At 36.5% G+C, this 14,540-nt stretch overlaps 1 protein-coding gene across 1 annotated transcript in view; it reads left to right on the top strand.

Moving 5' to 3' along the window:
- The first annotated feature begins 8,944 nt into the window (after nt 1-8,944).
- Nucleotides 8,945-14,540, top strand: part of KIF18B (kinesin family member 18B) — a 26,231-nt gene continuing 20,635 nt past the window's right edge. The window contains exons 1-4 of the mRNA XM_015814638.1: nt 8,945-9,257; nt 10,869-11,026; nt 12,504-12,608; nt 13,363-13,473. Coding sequence (XP_015670124.1) covers nt 8,945-9,257; nt 10,869-11,026; nt 12,504-12,608; nt 13,363-13,473 — 687 coding nt within the window. The remainder of the gene's footprint in view (nt 9,258-10,868; nt 11,027-12,503; nt 12,609-13,362; nt 13,474-14,540) is intronic.

The following is a 14,540-nucleotide window of genomic DNA, read 5'->3' as shown; positions in this document are numbered from 1 at the left end:
TTCTAAGTGAAATATTTGTTAAGTGGGTTTTGCCCCATTTTATGACTTTTCTTGCCTCATTTGTTAAGTGAATCACTGCAGTTGTTAAATTAGTAATACAGTTGTTAAGTGAATCTGGATTCCCCACTGATTTTGTTTGTCAGAAGGTTCCAAAAGGACATTGCAACCATCATAAATGTGAGTCAGTTGTCAAGCATCCAAATATAAATCTCATGACCATAGGATGTTGCAACAGTCATAAGTGTGAAAAATGGTCATAGGTCAGTGCCATTGTAACTTCGAATGGTCACTACCTAAACTGTTGTAAGTCAAGGATTGCCTGTATATTGATTTACAAGGGCGGCAGTTGACAGAGAAAATCAAGATAGTCAAGGCTTACTGTATATACTTTTTACTATATACAGTGACATTATTTGCAGCAGATACTTTCAACAGCTATATATAAAACCATACTAGTCAGGTTTCCTTCTTCCCAAAATTGACCTGGCTAGCAGTCAGGACAGTTCATCTGACCTTGTGACAGCATACCTGTCCTTCAAAACCAATATTGAGTTTCTCTTTCCTCTTTTACTCAATCCAATGGCTAGCTCACATGAGCAGCAGAGCAATTATACCAGTACAATATGCCACAATTGAGCTATATGTTCTCTCCAGATTCTAATATTTGATGCATCATTTCAAAGTGTATGCTTTCCTGGCTTTTAGTTCTTGGGCTTTATACATTTCAAATGGAAGACAGCCTTGGCACAGTGGGATACACTGACAACCCACCCAGAAAAGGCTTTCTCTCTCTCTCTCTCTCTCTCTCTCTCTCTCTCTCTCTCTCTCTCTCTCACACACACACACACACACACACACAGGGAGAGAGAGAGGGAGAGAGAGAGAGAGAGAGAGAGAGAGAGAGATCTAATCTAATCCAATCTCTATTCAGAATATTGGACAAACTTTTAATGACAGAGCACAGACTTAATATATTTTGGGAGACATGGAATGTTATGTATGATTGGGATTTTCCTTTCCTTTCCTTTCCTTTTCCTGGCTTGGGAAATACTTTTTTTCAGTGCTTTTTTTCTAAAAAAAAAAAAAAAAAAAAAAGGTGCCGGAACTTACACGTCATACAACCCGCCTTGCCTACCCTACAAGGTTCCATCCAAAAAAGGTGCCGGAACTCCGTTCTGGGTGTTCTATGAGAAAAAAAGCCCTGCTTTTTTTTCTTTTTGAATTTGTTGGTATTATATTTATGGCTTGTACTAATGTTTTCATTTTCCTGCTTTTAAGAAGTAGGAAACCCTGCCACAGAAGTTTAGCAATTGAAATTCAGCTATGAAATAAGAAAAACCTTCAGGGAAAGAAGAAAAATGCTTTTTAACAAGCCTTTTAATAAGTCTCCTGCAACTGTTTTGTAACAGGCACTGTCACATCTGCAATGTCAAAAGCACAGCTAAACCTTGAAGAAGACTGAATCACCCCAAGTCAAGCCTTCAGCACCCCCTTATTTTGCTATCCCAGCCAGCTTGAATGAGTAGTCCTGCCATTAAACTGATAGTTCATACTCAGAAAATGACACACCCATGTCTTTGTGGCTCCTGAAAGGGCCACTGGCTTTTTAAGTTTTGCAACAGTACAGAAGTATGGACAAAGCAAAAAAAAAAAGAAAGGATCTCATGGCTATAGCTGCATTCTCAGCTCAGATTCACATTGTTCATTTATCAACAGCACAGACCACCACCACCTTGCCACCATATCTTAAGTGCAGAAACAGTCAATGTGGTCCTCAACTTATTCTAAGCTCATAGCAAATGCAGTCATGCCTGTGTTTGTTTTTCATCCTGAGCCATTTTAAGTCCTTCCATAAGCTTGATCCATTGCATTTCATTCAAATCTAGTAAAATTGCAATTCTGACTGGCTACAACAACTGGGATCCCTCCCCAGTGTCTGTTCATTATAACCTACAGTGATTTCAAAGCAGTCTACAAGAATGTTATTTTCTCAGCAGTCAGCAGCTTCCAGTTTTCTCCCTTCAGTTCATCCAGTGATGGTCCATAAAGACTTTGGAGTTTGGTAGTCTTGTGGCCACTATTATTTTCCCACTTATTCTGCCAGTGCATACCGGTATCTATTCCATTCTGATATCTCTCAGTAAGCAACCCATTCTGTTTCTGCCCAGGCTAGGTGAAACATATTTCCCTTTCTGTCCTATTCTGTGCTACTGTGCTTCAAGGCTTCTAAGAAAGAAAAAGGAAAAATATCCTTAAGTGGCAATGTAAGCAGTTTGGAACATAGCTACAAAATTTCAACAAATGCTAGTTTTTTGCTTCTCAAAGCTGAACCATCATTGCCACAGTATCTATTGATCCAGAATGAAACAATCTGTTCCTTTTGCTTTGATCACTGAAGCAATAATGATACAATAAGAGAAAGAGGAAAAAGTCTGTGCTAGAGTCACAGAAAAAGAACGTGGGAAGGGCCGGTGGTGAAGGAATCCATATGTGCAAACATATGGAAAAGCAAATGGAACTACTGAGGAGGGAACAATCCCTAAGAGAGAAAGCAGGCAGTGATAAATGTATTACCTGCCTACACAAGGACCCGCCAGTAAAGTATGACTTCCCCACATGGAGGAAAAGTCAAGCTACAGGAAAATGACCAGTTAGACCCTATATTGACCATAATTAATTTCCAAGGTAGATAGATAGTTAAGAAATGTAATAAACAAACAAATGATCAATCCTGACTGAGCACCAACCTAACCCTATTGTGAAATCACTGCAATTCACTTGGAATTTGTTACGTCAGTTTTGGAAGCAGATGGGAGTATTCATCCCTATTCTGTCACAATTCAAATCCTTGTTCTGTTGTAGACTAGATCTTAGCCAGCTTCTGTTAGGTATTAGACCTAACAAGTGACACCTGCACCTTCTCTTTCTCATTTTTTTCACTGAGGTGGGGAGAATGAAATGTACACTTGAAGAAGCTTAAGTTTGGTGAAATGGTGCTCATCAAAGCAATGATCTTTGTGGTCTTCAAGGCAATTGTTCAAAGTTGCTAATCTGAGGAGTTTTCATTATTCGGTATTACAATAATACTCAGTTGCACAAGCTAGTTTGGTCAGTAGCATGGAATTCTAAAATTCAGAAGGCCAGAGGTTCCTCATCCTTCTCCTACCACATGTTTAGTTTGACTCAAGGGCAAAAGAATGTGTGATACAATATGATCCTGAAAAAACAGCGACTGAATTTCCTTTCTTTTTTCTTCCTAATGGTATATGCAGCTATGAGACAACCTCAGTTCATATGGCAGTTACAGCAATGAGGAAATATGTTTTTAATCTTCTCCTTCACATCATTGTCCTGATCCCAACTGCTTCTACTCAGAGCATCTCTGGCCCAATAAGGGAAAACATATAGGTATAGATGATTACTCTGTTTTTTCATCTTCACAATATTAACATTCTATGGAGGAAGCAATTTAGAGAGAGAAAAATATGGGAGGAGTATATAAGCCCCTTCCTCAATAACAACAAGCCTATTCTAAATCTATACCCTAACAATTACATTTAGTATTTCAAATATCCAAATCCAATTATAGATCTCTATATACCTTGTATGTAACATGGCCTTAGCCTGGGAGTAAAATATTTGCATCTATTTTAAAATAGTATCTCTAATCATTATTCTCTGAAGAAGTCAGAACTTGAAGTATCCGTTATGTAAACTAATTTTATCCAAGCTATATACAAGTTGAATGTAAATGTTTAACATTTAGGATACCACACTTGAATATTTAATTAATGTACCTTTGTTCAAGCCATTGCACACTTAACTAGAACTACAAAATAAGGAAATATCTACAGCTACAAAAGTATCCTGCTATGTTCTTTATATTTTTATTGTTGTTCTCTGAAATGGTCAGGGTTATCATGGGTGGCTATATAAGTCATTTAAATGAATATATATTCTAAATCATATTAGTGCAGACACATTAAAGTAAGGAATCTGTTTGTGTTGGTGAAGCCAATTAAGCTAACTATGTCTGGCTGAACTCCTTTATGTCACAGAAATTGATAGAAAAATGTATGAGATACTTGGCTGACATTAGCTGAACTGCTTCAATTGTAGACAGAAGCCCAAAATTTACTTGACAATTCTGTATCAAATATGTAAGAGAAACTGGAGAAATATTACATTGCCAACATGAATTAGATTTTATAATCTTCTTCCTAATCTTCATTTTAGAAATCCCTTTTCTATTGTAAAAAACATTAGAAATAATAGTTCTCAAATCTTTTCTCATGTCACTGATATTTTACCCACAATTGTCAGAAAGCTACCAGAGTTCCTGAGTATAATATATGGCGTTATGTAGGAGCTTGGTTTTAACAGATGCTTGAAGCTGTAGGACAAGTCCAAAAGCAGGGATAACAATTGGCTTTGGTGTGATTGCAGAGCATAAATCTTCACTCTTCATGATGAATTTATTCTGTATGATTCAAACACCAAACCTTCTGATGCAGTCTAAAATTTAATCTAAAAATGTATAATACAGGGTTTTTTGCCTATATGTACATATAGATATAGGTTGATAATGAGGTATAGCACTTTCACAGAATAGTTGACAGAGGTCAATCACTTCCTCTTCCATTCCTTCAATATGAGGGAAGCAGAGAACAAGAAGTTTTGACACCACACATGGTTCTGTGGGAGATGTGGGCTAGGAATAACTACTAAGAGATATTGATGGAGAAAAATATAACCCTTGATTTGGCCTGGCAAATTTGCTGTTGCTTCTGCTTTTTCCTTTCTCTGTCACTGTGCTGTATTTGAACGAAGTCTCTCCCTGTCTTTCTCTTAATTTTCTCATTCATTTCTGTTCCTCTATTACTCAATCTTTGTCATTTATGAGCAGTAATGGAATTTATAATCCAGGGCACAAAAAGTGTCTGATTCCTTTCTGTTTTGCAAGATTGTTGATATTTAACAAGGTTTGACAGGCTGGTTTTTTTTTAACCAAACAATTCTCTGGACACAGAGAATGAATGACTAGAGGCTAGTCCGTGGAAGAGCAAAAGAAGGACAGCTGACCAACCTCATCTTTGCACAGGAATTTTTCTACTAATGGGAACTCTTTATTTCAGAATGGAATAGCAGAAAAACATCAGACATTGATAACTCCTTGTTCTTTGTTGCGTTCAAAGGGCATACGTGCCACTGAGCTTATTATTTACAGCTCTTAGATGGAGGCATTTCTGTTAACCAGCTTTCAGCAGCCTTGCAGTAACTATAACTGTTATTCCTTTCATTGCCCTAGTTCAGGGGTGTCAAACTGCTGACCTACGGGCTAGACATGTCATCCGGAAGCCGCGCCCACCCCATTGCCGGCAATGACAAAACCGTCCCAATATGTTGCGCGACATCATGTGACATTGCGAGTAGTTGTTTCTGCTCTGGAGAACTCTGGGGATACATTATATTGAGCTTATGTTTATGCAAATCAGTAATAATTATATTATTATAGTATGTATGTAATGAATTCTGTCTTCAAAATCCTTATTCTTCACAATTTTTACAGCAACCTTATAATCCAAAGGAAGATCTGAATCAGCAATAACTTTCTGTATCTTTCTATGCTTTCTGTATCATAGGATAATTAATTTGCTGCACGAGTTTTTAATAAGCTCAAAACTGATCTATCCAATTGAACTGTGGTACACACTGTAGAAACATAATTTTATCTAGTAATGTCTGAATTACTTAACATTATCCTTTTGCTAATCTTGGAGAAACTCGTGATTAACTGATTTCTATGCTACTCAATTAATGCAGAAGTTTATTTAAATATTAATTCATAATTTAATGTCTAGTTCTGAAGGTAGGGAGAATGCTTGGGCCCAGTTCTGAAATTTCTCTTTGAGCCAAAATCCATTTCTCTTTATCCTCAAAAGGTACACACTCTATGTGAGTTGCAACTTTTTAGTATCAATATCATTTCTACTTAAATCCCATTTTTCTGTAGAAAAAAGATTCAAAATTAGTACTGATAGCACTAAAGAGTTTATCTAGTTTGTGTAATGAAACATCTACAAGAAAACAACCAAGCTCGGAGAGCCATCAAGGACCCCTCATTTCAACCCTGAGCTACAAATATTCTCCTTTATTAGCCAAGTGGTTAATAATACAAAAGTGCTCAAAGAAAAAAACTTTTCATTATACTCTTGCAAATGCTGAGTACTTGAATATTGCTAAATGACAGGTAAGTTGCTAAATTACAGGCTGCAAGGAATAGAATAAAGCGATATTAAAACCTAATATTTCAGTCTCAGAATCTGGCACGTCTTATATAGTGTAACCGCACTAACACCTATGCTTTTTATATAAATAAACTGGGGTGGAATCCTCCGTGTTCTTTTGAAACCATTAGTCAAAAGATGCTGCACATTCTTCAGTTTAAAGGATTGTCTTAAATAAAATTGATTTATTTGTCTTTAAAAATCCCTTTCACTAAATGACAAATACAATTTAGTTTTATGTTCAATTTTACAAGAGAGGGTTATAATACAAGAAGCGTGATTTGACGTTCATTTATAGTATTGTATAACAGACATGTGGCTGAGAAGAATCTTTCAACGAACATCAATAATACAATCCTGTATTTTACTTGTTTCCTGGAATGAAACAAGGTGGTTGCAAGGTTGATGACGTAGGAGCATACGGTAGAAATAATTATTTTTGTAACGCATCTTAGAATCTCCAACGTACGTACAGTAACTGCGAAAACGGTTCTGACTGTAAAAAGAAATGATATAGAAAGCGAACGAAGGCAAAGGTATAGAAAGCGTTAATTTCGTCTATTCTCAAATCCGTGCCTTTGAGGAAGAGACAGAATCTCAGTTCCTCCTAGTTAAGAGAATCAACTCGGAAGTTCAACAACATTTACAATCCTACTTTTTATACGTTTGTGCTGCGGAGAAATGGCTAATTTCTACACCAGACTCGCTTTGTCTCCATTCCTACCCAGAATGCATAGCGCAATTCAGATGAAGATGAGTGACCAATTAGAAGAAATTTGAAAGCCGAGCCGACCAATCGGAAGGGAATAAGTAGGCGGTGACAGACGATTTGAACTGGAGGTGGGAAAAAGTCGTGGTGTGTTTCAATAAGTGGTTGAGGGCGGGAAGATAGCGGTATTTCCCTGAAAGTGGGGTGGCTGATTTGTTTGGCAAGGGAGCGATTGAGCGTCCTATGGGTCTGCTCCCCTTTATAAGTGGATTAGTTACACAGTGGGAGACGCTGTTCGCAGAGGTCGTTGGACCTTGTGGTTAATCCTTTCTGGATCCTTCACTATCCAACAGCCGTGAGGTCGAAGATAGCAAGATCGGGTGAAGTTTAGTGACCGTCTAGATTTCGGTTGCCATTTCTAGATCTCGTCGGCGGCCGAAACAGTTCACGGACTGCCTTATGCTTACAAGTACATAGTTCTTGTTGAGGGCCCGAGTCGGTACCGAAACTAGCTGTTCTCGTTTGGGGAAAGCGGGTGGCGGTTCGGAACAGACAAACTTGAAGAAATAACTTGGGAGTAAGGCGTGCTTAATATTTAATATTAATATTATAATTAATAATTAACATGTTTCAAGTGTTCAAAATCTGTCAGATCTACCTATGAAATAAAGGGAGTGTATGTATGCTTTTTAGTAGACCTTAACGGTTACGGATGGTCATAGAGAAAACCTGTCCCTAGGATCGCTAGTAGGTCGAAAACGACTTTGATCGCATATAATCGAATGCTATTTATTCTTGGTCGGGTTGCCCACAAGTTCAAAGTTAATTTGAAAAAGGGTGTTGGTGCCTACTAAGATAGACTTCCATGCCTGGCTGCCCTTCAGTTCTGTCGTAACGCAATTAGGCCAATAATCTGAAGGGCAAAATGTTGGGACAGGCTGTTTCTTTACATTCCTAACTCTCCACTGTTAATAAAAAGTGTTATAAAGAGAGATAGAATATGACTACTGTATACTCATTTTTTATTTTGCTTTTTTTCTGGGTCTCTTTAAAAAATGTTACAAAGCAAGTTAGGAAATTATTTTGGGGCAGCAACATACTTTTTTTTTGTATTTCTATCACTTTCTTGAGGCTGCTATTTCTCACAATAGCAAAGAGTGGAACACATTAGGATGAAAAAGAAATATGGCATCTCTACATTCTTTTTCTTATATAGCTTGTTTAAAAAGTTTTCCTATTATAATTTTGCATTACATAACGCTATTTTCCTAAGCTTTTGTTTTTGTTCTAATTCCGGTCTGTCCCTTAAATTTAAAATTGATAAGGTGATGGGAATTAGGACCACTAGGAAATAGCTTGATGTAAATGGTCTGAATCTTTAAGGTGAATGTGAAGAAACTCCTTACTACAAAGCCATCAGAAGTGATTGCTCTTTTCAGAAAAGACAGCTCTTATTAAAACCCACATTTATAATCTTGCAACAAATGAATGCATTGATTAGCCAGTACAATCAATCAGTGAATGTCTTTTGCCCTTAATCCCTTGTGGCTGAGCTGAGTTGTAAATTTGTTGCCTTCGCAGCATTAAAGCAAGCAAATTTATTGTCCTTTCTCTTGGGCATTGAACTTCAAGAAGGTTGTTGAGACTTTGGAAAGAATTCTGAGAAAAGCTACATGGGTAGATATTTATTATCTATCTATCTATCTATCTATCTATCTATCTATCTATCTATCTATCTATCTATCTATCTATCTATCTATCTATCTATCTATCTATCTATCTATTTGTGCTGAACTGTACTAGGATTTCAATATTCTGATATATTCTATGCCCAGTTGGAGAGACCTTTCAAGAGCTCTTCAGTTTCTCGGGTTTAAGAAAGATATGAATCTGATATTGCATGTATCAATGTGTTCCCATCTTGTCCTTGACACAGCATTCTCTAATAATGGTGCTCATATCACCATCTGAAGAAGGCAATGTGACAGTTGTGGTCCGAGTGCGCCCACAGATTTCACGGGAGCAAGAAGGAAACCGCCAAAGCACAGTGCAGGTGCTGAGTGACAACATGCTGGTGTTTGACCCTGAAAAATCAAGCCTGCTGGGCTTCCAAATTCACGAGTCTGTCTCCCAGAAGAAAGGCAAGAATATGAAGTTTATTTTTGACCGGGTTTTTGGAGAAATGGCTACCCAAGCAGAAGTCTTTGAGAATACAACTAAAGAGATCCTGAATGGTGTGCTGAGTGGCTACAATTGCTCTGGTAAGGAATCTATTTTCCTGGCCTGCCAATATGATAGCAGCATTGCAAAAAACAGTATGTTGCCTAACATTAAAAAATATAAGGAAAAGGAGAATAACTTTCCACTAACACTCATTGAACTAAATTTTAAGCTTCCATTAATCATATCTAATTGTGTCAGTCTGGTTCTTTGGCCTTGTTGTCTGTAAATGATGGGGATTTTAATCTAACACAGGCGAGATATAAATCTAGTAAAAATGCAGTGTCAGTTGGTTTCAATTTAATATTGAAAATATCAGCCAATTCTATTTCCAGACTCTTCTCAATACCGGGCAAAGATAATTTTTGTAATATTTGTAATTAACTCCTTGCACTTTAGAAGAGGATATTTGTAGCTCAGTGTTGAACTTTGGGTCCTTGTGTTCTCTGAGTTTGATGGTTTTCTTGCAGATAACTAGATAACATCAATGCTAGAAAGTAGTAGGGTTTGCTCTTATTTTAGTGGATTGCCCTGTCAGTGTTAGTGGGAGTGTTCTTGCTGATTCCTTGATTAGGCTATTATTAGTTTTTTTGTGTTAATAGTTCCTTGATTAGGTTATTTACTTGATTGTCTGGTATTAATTTAGGGGGTTAATCTCTGCTCATATGGGTATCGATTGCTGATGAGACGGTATTTGGAGCTTTTTATTTCCTTTTGGGCTTTTTGATTGTCACTTTTGAATTGTTTATCTCTATGTGCCTGTGTGGGTGATTGATTTGTCCAGGTGCCAAGTCTTGAGGAATTATTTGACATTTTTAGACTTGGCTTGATCTAGGATACTCAATTTCTCAGGTGAAACTATGGTTGAGTCTGTCCATGTGTTGTGATATTAAGGATATTTTCATAATGACATCTGCTAGTTGGTGTTCATAAATGTGCTCTGCTAATCTTCTGCCTATTGGTTCTACATAGTGGCTGTTACAGTCCGTACACTGTAGATTATAAATGACTCCTGTTTTTTTACTTCTGGGGCTGCTGGGTCTTTGGATTTACTCAGGAGGGCTCTTTGTACTTCCCTGGAAGAGGTGCTAGCCAAGAGGTCATAGGCATAATGATGCTTTATTTCTTCCATCTCCAAGTAGATGCTGAGAATGTGTACATTTGCTACACAATGCAGCAAATGTTTCTTTAGGAATAAGACACAATTGTTGATTTTTTTAAAAAAAATATATAGTTATAATCCACTGCACATTTATGTAAGAATAATTAATTTTAGGTGCCATAACTCATGTATCTTTCTTGTTTCAGTTCTTAAAGTTGAACACTTCTGCTCTTGAAAGTTTGTTTAGCAATATTGTCAAAACTTCAGTGATAACTAGGGGTTGAAAACTACTTGATGGAACATAATCAAAATCTAAATCTGAAATCCAGATTCTTGGAATTTCAGTCTGTAGAGGAAACCTACAGCTGGGTGAAAAATAAAGTTGGCTGAAAATAGATTGAAGGGAAGAAAGAAGGATGTATGTATGTTCTTTCAGGTATTTTGGTATCAGGGCCTGAGTGGTTTTAGCCTCTCTTGATTCTGAGACATCTTAGGATTAATATTTATATTTGGGAAATGTTTCTGAATGATTGTCTTCCTTCTTTTTCAGTATTTGCATATGGTGCAACAGGAGCTGGTAAAACATATACCATGCTGGGATCAGAAAAGGAACCTGGTATCATGTACCTCACTATGAAGGAGCTGTATAAGAAAATAGAGGTTAAAAAGGAAGAGAAACTCTGTGAGGTGTTCATCTCCTATCAAGAGGTATTGTTCATCTCTAGGTATTTCTTCCAGAGAAATGTCACTCCATTTTGTTACATTTTCTGTCTTAATAAAATGGCAGTGTTCATGCCTTCTATAAAGTGGTATTCTAGTTTAACAAGTCTAGATATGCCCCAGTGGCATATATGCGCACATAACTATTGATTCAATGCAGGTTTTATTCAAAGGTGTTGCTTTTATTGGGGAAATGGTAGATGGGGAAATGTGTAGATGAATACTGCACTATCAGATATTCCAGTGTTGTATCTGATGCTGGTGGAAATAGTGACAGTATTGGAAATGTCAAGAATGCACTTTTTTTATTCAAAAACTGGAGGGCAGAGTGTTAGAATAGCATGCTGGCCTTTATATATGTCCTGAAGATGCTGCCAATTTGCAGAATCATTTTTTTTTCCTTCTGAGTTCATGCAATATAATAATGTGCATGATGTCAGGACCGTGAAAATATTTCACTTGCCATTTCTGCCACATTTTAATTGTTATGTCTTTAGGAGAGTTACCAGAATCATTCATTTAAAATTATTTAACTATGTATTTGGGATGATAAAATCTTTTATTTATTTATATACCTACAAACCATTTTTATGAAAATAAACCACATACTTTTTATGGCATAAATCTATCACTGGATAACGTAAAAAGATCTTCTGTTTATGTAGAATGATTTACTCCACCTTGCCCAACAAAAGTCAGAGCTGAGGGACCATCTGTAACAATAAGGCATACAGTACAAAAAGCCACAATATGTAGGAGTAATTGATGGAAACTAGGAGCCATCATCTTTTATGAATAGAAATCCTTCTACCAATACAAAGGGTAGCCTTTTTTTAAGAAGTTTGACAACTGAATTTTTTCTAAATACATCAATTTTTACTTACACACACACACACACATGTGTTTGCACCTCTCTGCACAGTTATAGCTACAATCCTAAGCAAATCCATGAGTAAATCCAATTGAAAGATTGCATTTTATACACATGCTAAAATTGGAAGCAGTCATTTTCAGTCAAAGCCTATTAGGGTTCATTGCCTATTTAAGGAAAAGGTTGAAAAACTAAAAATAAATTTGGCTGCCACGTTAATAGAATGCCCAATGAAAATACTCAGTTCTGGGTTTGCAGTGTCAATATATAAAAAGAAATTTGTTAGAATGTAGTTATTTGGGGATGTTGTACTTTTTCCTCAATAAGTAATCAGCTTTAGATTTTTAGGTGCCTGCCTGCACCTAAAGATGCTGCATTTTCCTCAGTGCTTAACTGTGTAGTTTCCCCAAACACTAATTACCTATTTTATTTTTCATGGGTTTAAGAAGCAGAGTAATTGACAAATTTCTGGTTCTTTGGATTGAAAAAAGATTGTGCCCTTGGCTTCTGATTAAAATCTGAACTTTGAGACATCCAAAGCAATCAGTTTTTGTCTTAAAAAAACAAAGATTGACTAATGACTTTTGCTTCTAGGTATATAATGAGCAGATTTATGACCTTTTGGAACCAAAGGGTCCACTAGCTATCCGGGAAGATCCAGAGAAAGGTATCTTGGTGCAAGGTCTTTCAGTTCATAAGGTAAGTGTGATATTTACACTTTATGAACTTCAAGGATAGCATGCATTTCATGAGTGAATAGTTATTTTCAATTATTCATATAATGTTGATATAGCTTCAGCCCTATATAAATTGCTATACAGACCACAGTGATTTGATGCTTCCTCAGAGAGCTTTATTCCACATTGTGGTTAAGGAAGGTCATGAAAAAAGGGCCAGATAAAATCAGATGGAAGTAAAGAAGTAGATAAGCAAAGCTGAAAGGAGGAGGGAAATAAGCAAAAGTTTGAAGAAGGGTTTTGTGAATAAGGATGGGCAGAGAAAAAAGAAGGAGTTAGGGTGTACCTAATGTTAATTTCCACAGAGAGAGTCAGCCAGAAAGTGTTGCTATAATTTTTTACTATGCCTCTTGCATGTGGAATTTGGTGCTAGATAATAAAGTCAATAGCCCAGTTCCTGCAGATTTTTTTTTTTCAGTTCTCATTGGCTAAGCTATTAGGTCTTCCTTTGAATAAGATTTTGATGCTCCTTAGACTTTATCCTTCCAAATGACAAGTTGCAGCAATATACAGCTTGCTTATTACATACAGCAAAATGGAATCAGAACCACTCTGAACACTTGTCATGTATTGGTCATGTAAGGAAGTCTATGGGCTATTTCCAAAAAGATCTGTGTATATCCTTTTGTGGAGGTAAATATTTAGGAAGCCTTTTTGTAGAGGTTGTAGCTGCAAAGAGTGTCTTACCAAATCTTTTTTCCCCTTCATCCCTTTAGCCAAAATCTGCTATGCAGGTTCTAGAGATGCTAAAGCAAGGAAATCTGAACCGTACACAGCACCCCACAGACATGAATGCCACTTCTTCACGATCTCATGCAATTTTTCGGGTAAGCACAGTAGGGTTCATCAGAAATGCTTAATAGCTTCTTATAAGACATTGTAATTAGAGAAAAAAATCTTCATTAGTATCATTAATCCATCAATCACATTTTCTCCTTCAAGAACATCATTAGATAAGATCTTCTCCGAGCATGTGAATTCTTGGAGGCTTCAAACTAGATATTATTAGAAGTAGAGTGCTGAATGAGATAAATTCTTAAACGTGTAGTTCTACTCCCTTCTTTTTCTATTGAAAGGGAGAAGATTTTTTTTTTATGTATACCCTTTACTTATTTTATGGGACTCAGTATTTGATTAGCCAAAGGTAGGAAAGTGAATATCTACTTTCCTTTGAACTAATGACAAAGGTAATTACATTGATTGGTTGTGCTTGAAAATGATGGAGCACCTCTGAATTTTTTATAGTGCCTTTTTGCTGAAGCAGAAGCACATATTTTTGGTGATCCACTTCCTCTTTCCAAAAAGGTTAGCTTTAAAGTACACAAATATGAGAAATACATGTCATTACCTAGTGTTTTACTGATATATTGGCGTGGTCCCTGAATGGAAAATAGCAAACATAGAACAAACCACAAAATCCACAGTCAGGCAGTGTTTTTATTGCTAGCAATGAACACATCCATTACATAGAGAATAATTTTTCAGGTTTTGCAGAACTGAATAGTACAAAATATATAAGAGTGAAGAAAAGAGGAAAGACAAATCAGAACAAAAATTCTGCCTAGCCAGCCTATGGGGGTGACAGATGTCACTGCCAGATCACTGCTTAACATTTATAGAAGGAAAGAGGAAGGACAAATCAACAAAAATGAGGAAAGATGTTATAGTATCTTCGATTAATGATTCAGTCCAATTTTCTTTTTTTTTTTTTTTTTTTTTTTCAATATAGAATTTTATTGTTTTTATCATAAACAAAAAAATACATCACAAGTATTACACAATGATTTATCCCATCCCCCTACCCCCCAGACTTCCCAAACCAAACCTAGGCTAACATTCAACTACAAGTAAACAAATATTAATATCTCTAACTCCAAACTCTAAACTTAAGCAA

This window comes from Protobothrops mucrosquamatus, unplaced genomic scaffold (genome assembly GCF_001527695.2).
Source record: "Protobothrops mucrosquamatus isolate PMUCROS unplaced genomic scaffold, P.Mucros_1.0 scaffold269, whole genome shotgun sequence".
NCBI lineage: Eukaryota > Metazoa > Chordata > Lepidosauria > Squamata > Viperidae > Protobothrops > Protobothrops mucrosquamatus.
The sequence above is the reverse complement of the archived record's forward strand: the minus strand, read 5'-3'. Positions and strand labels throughout refer to the sequence as shown.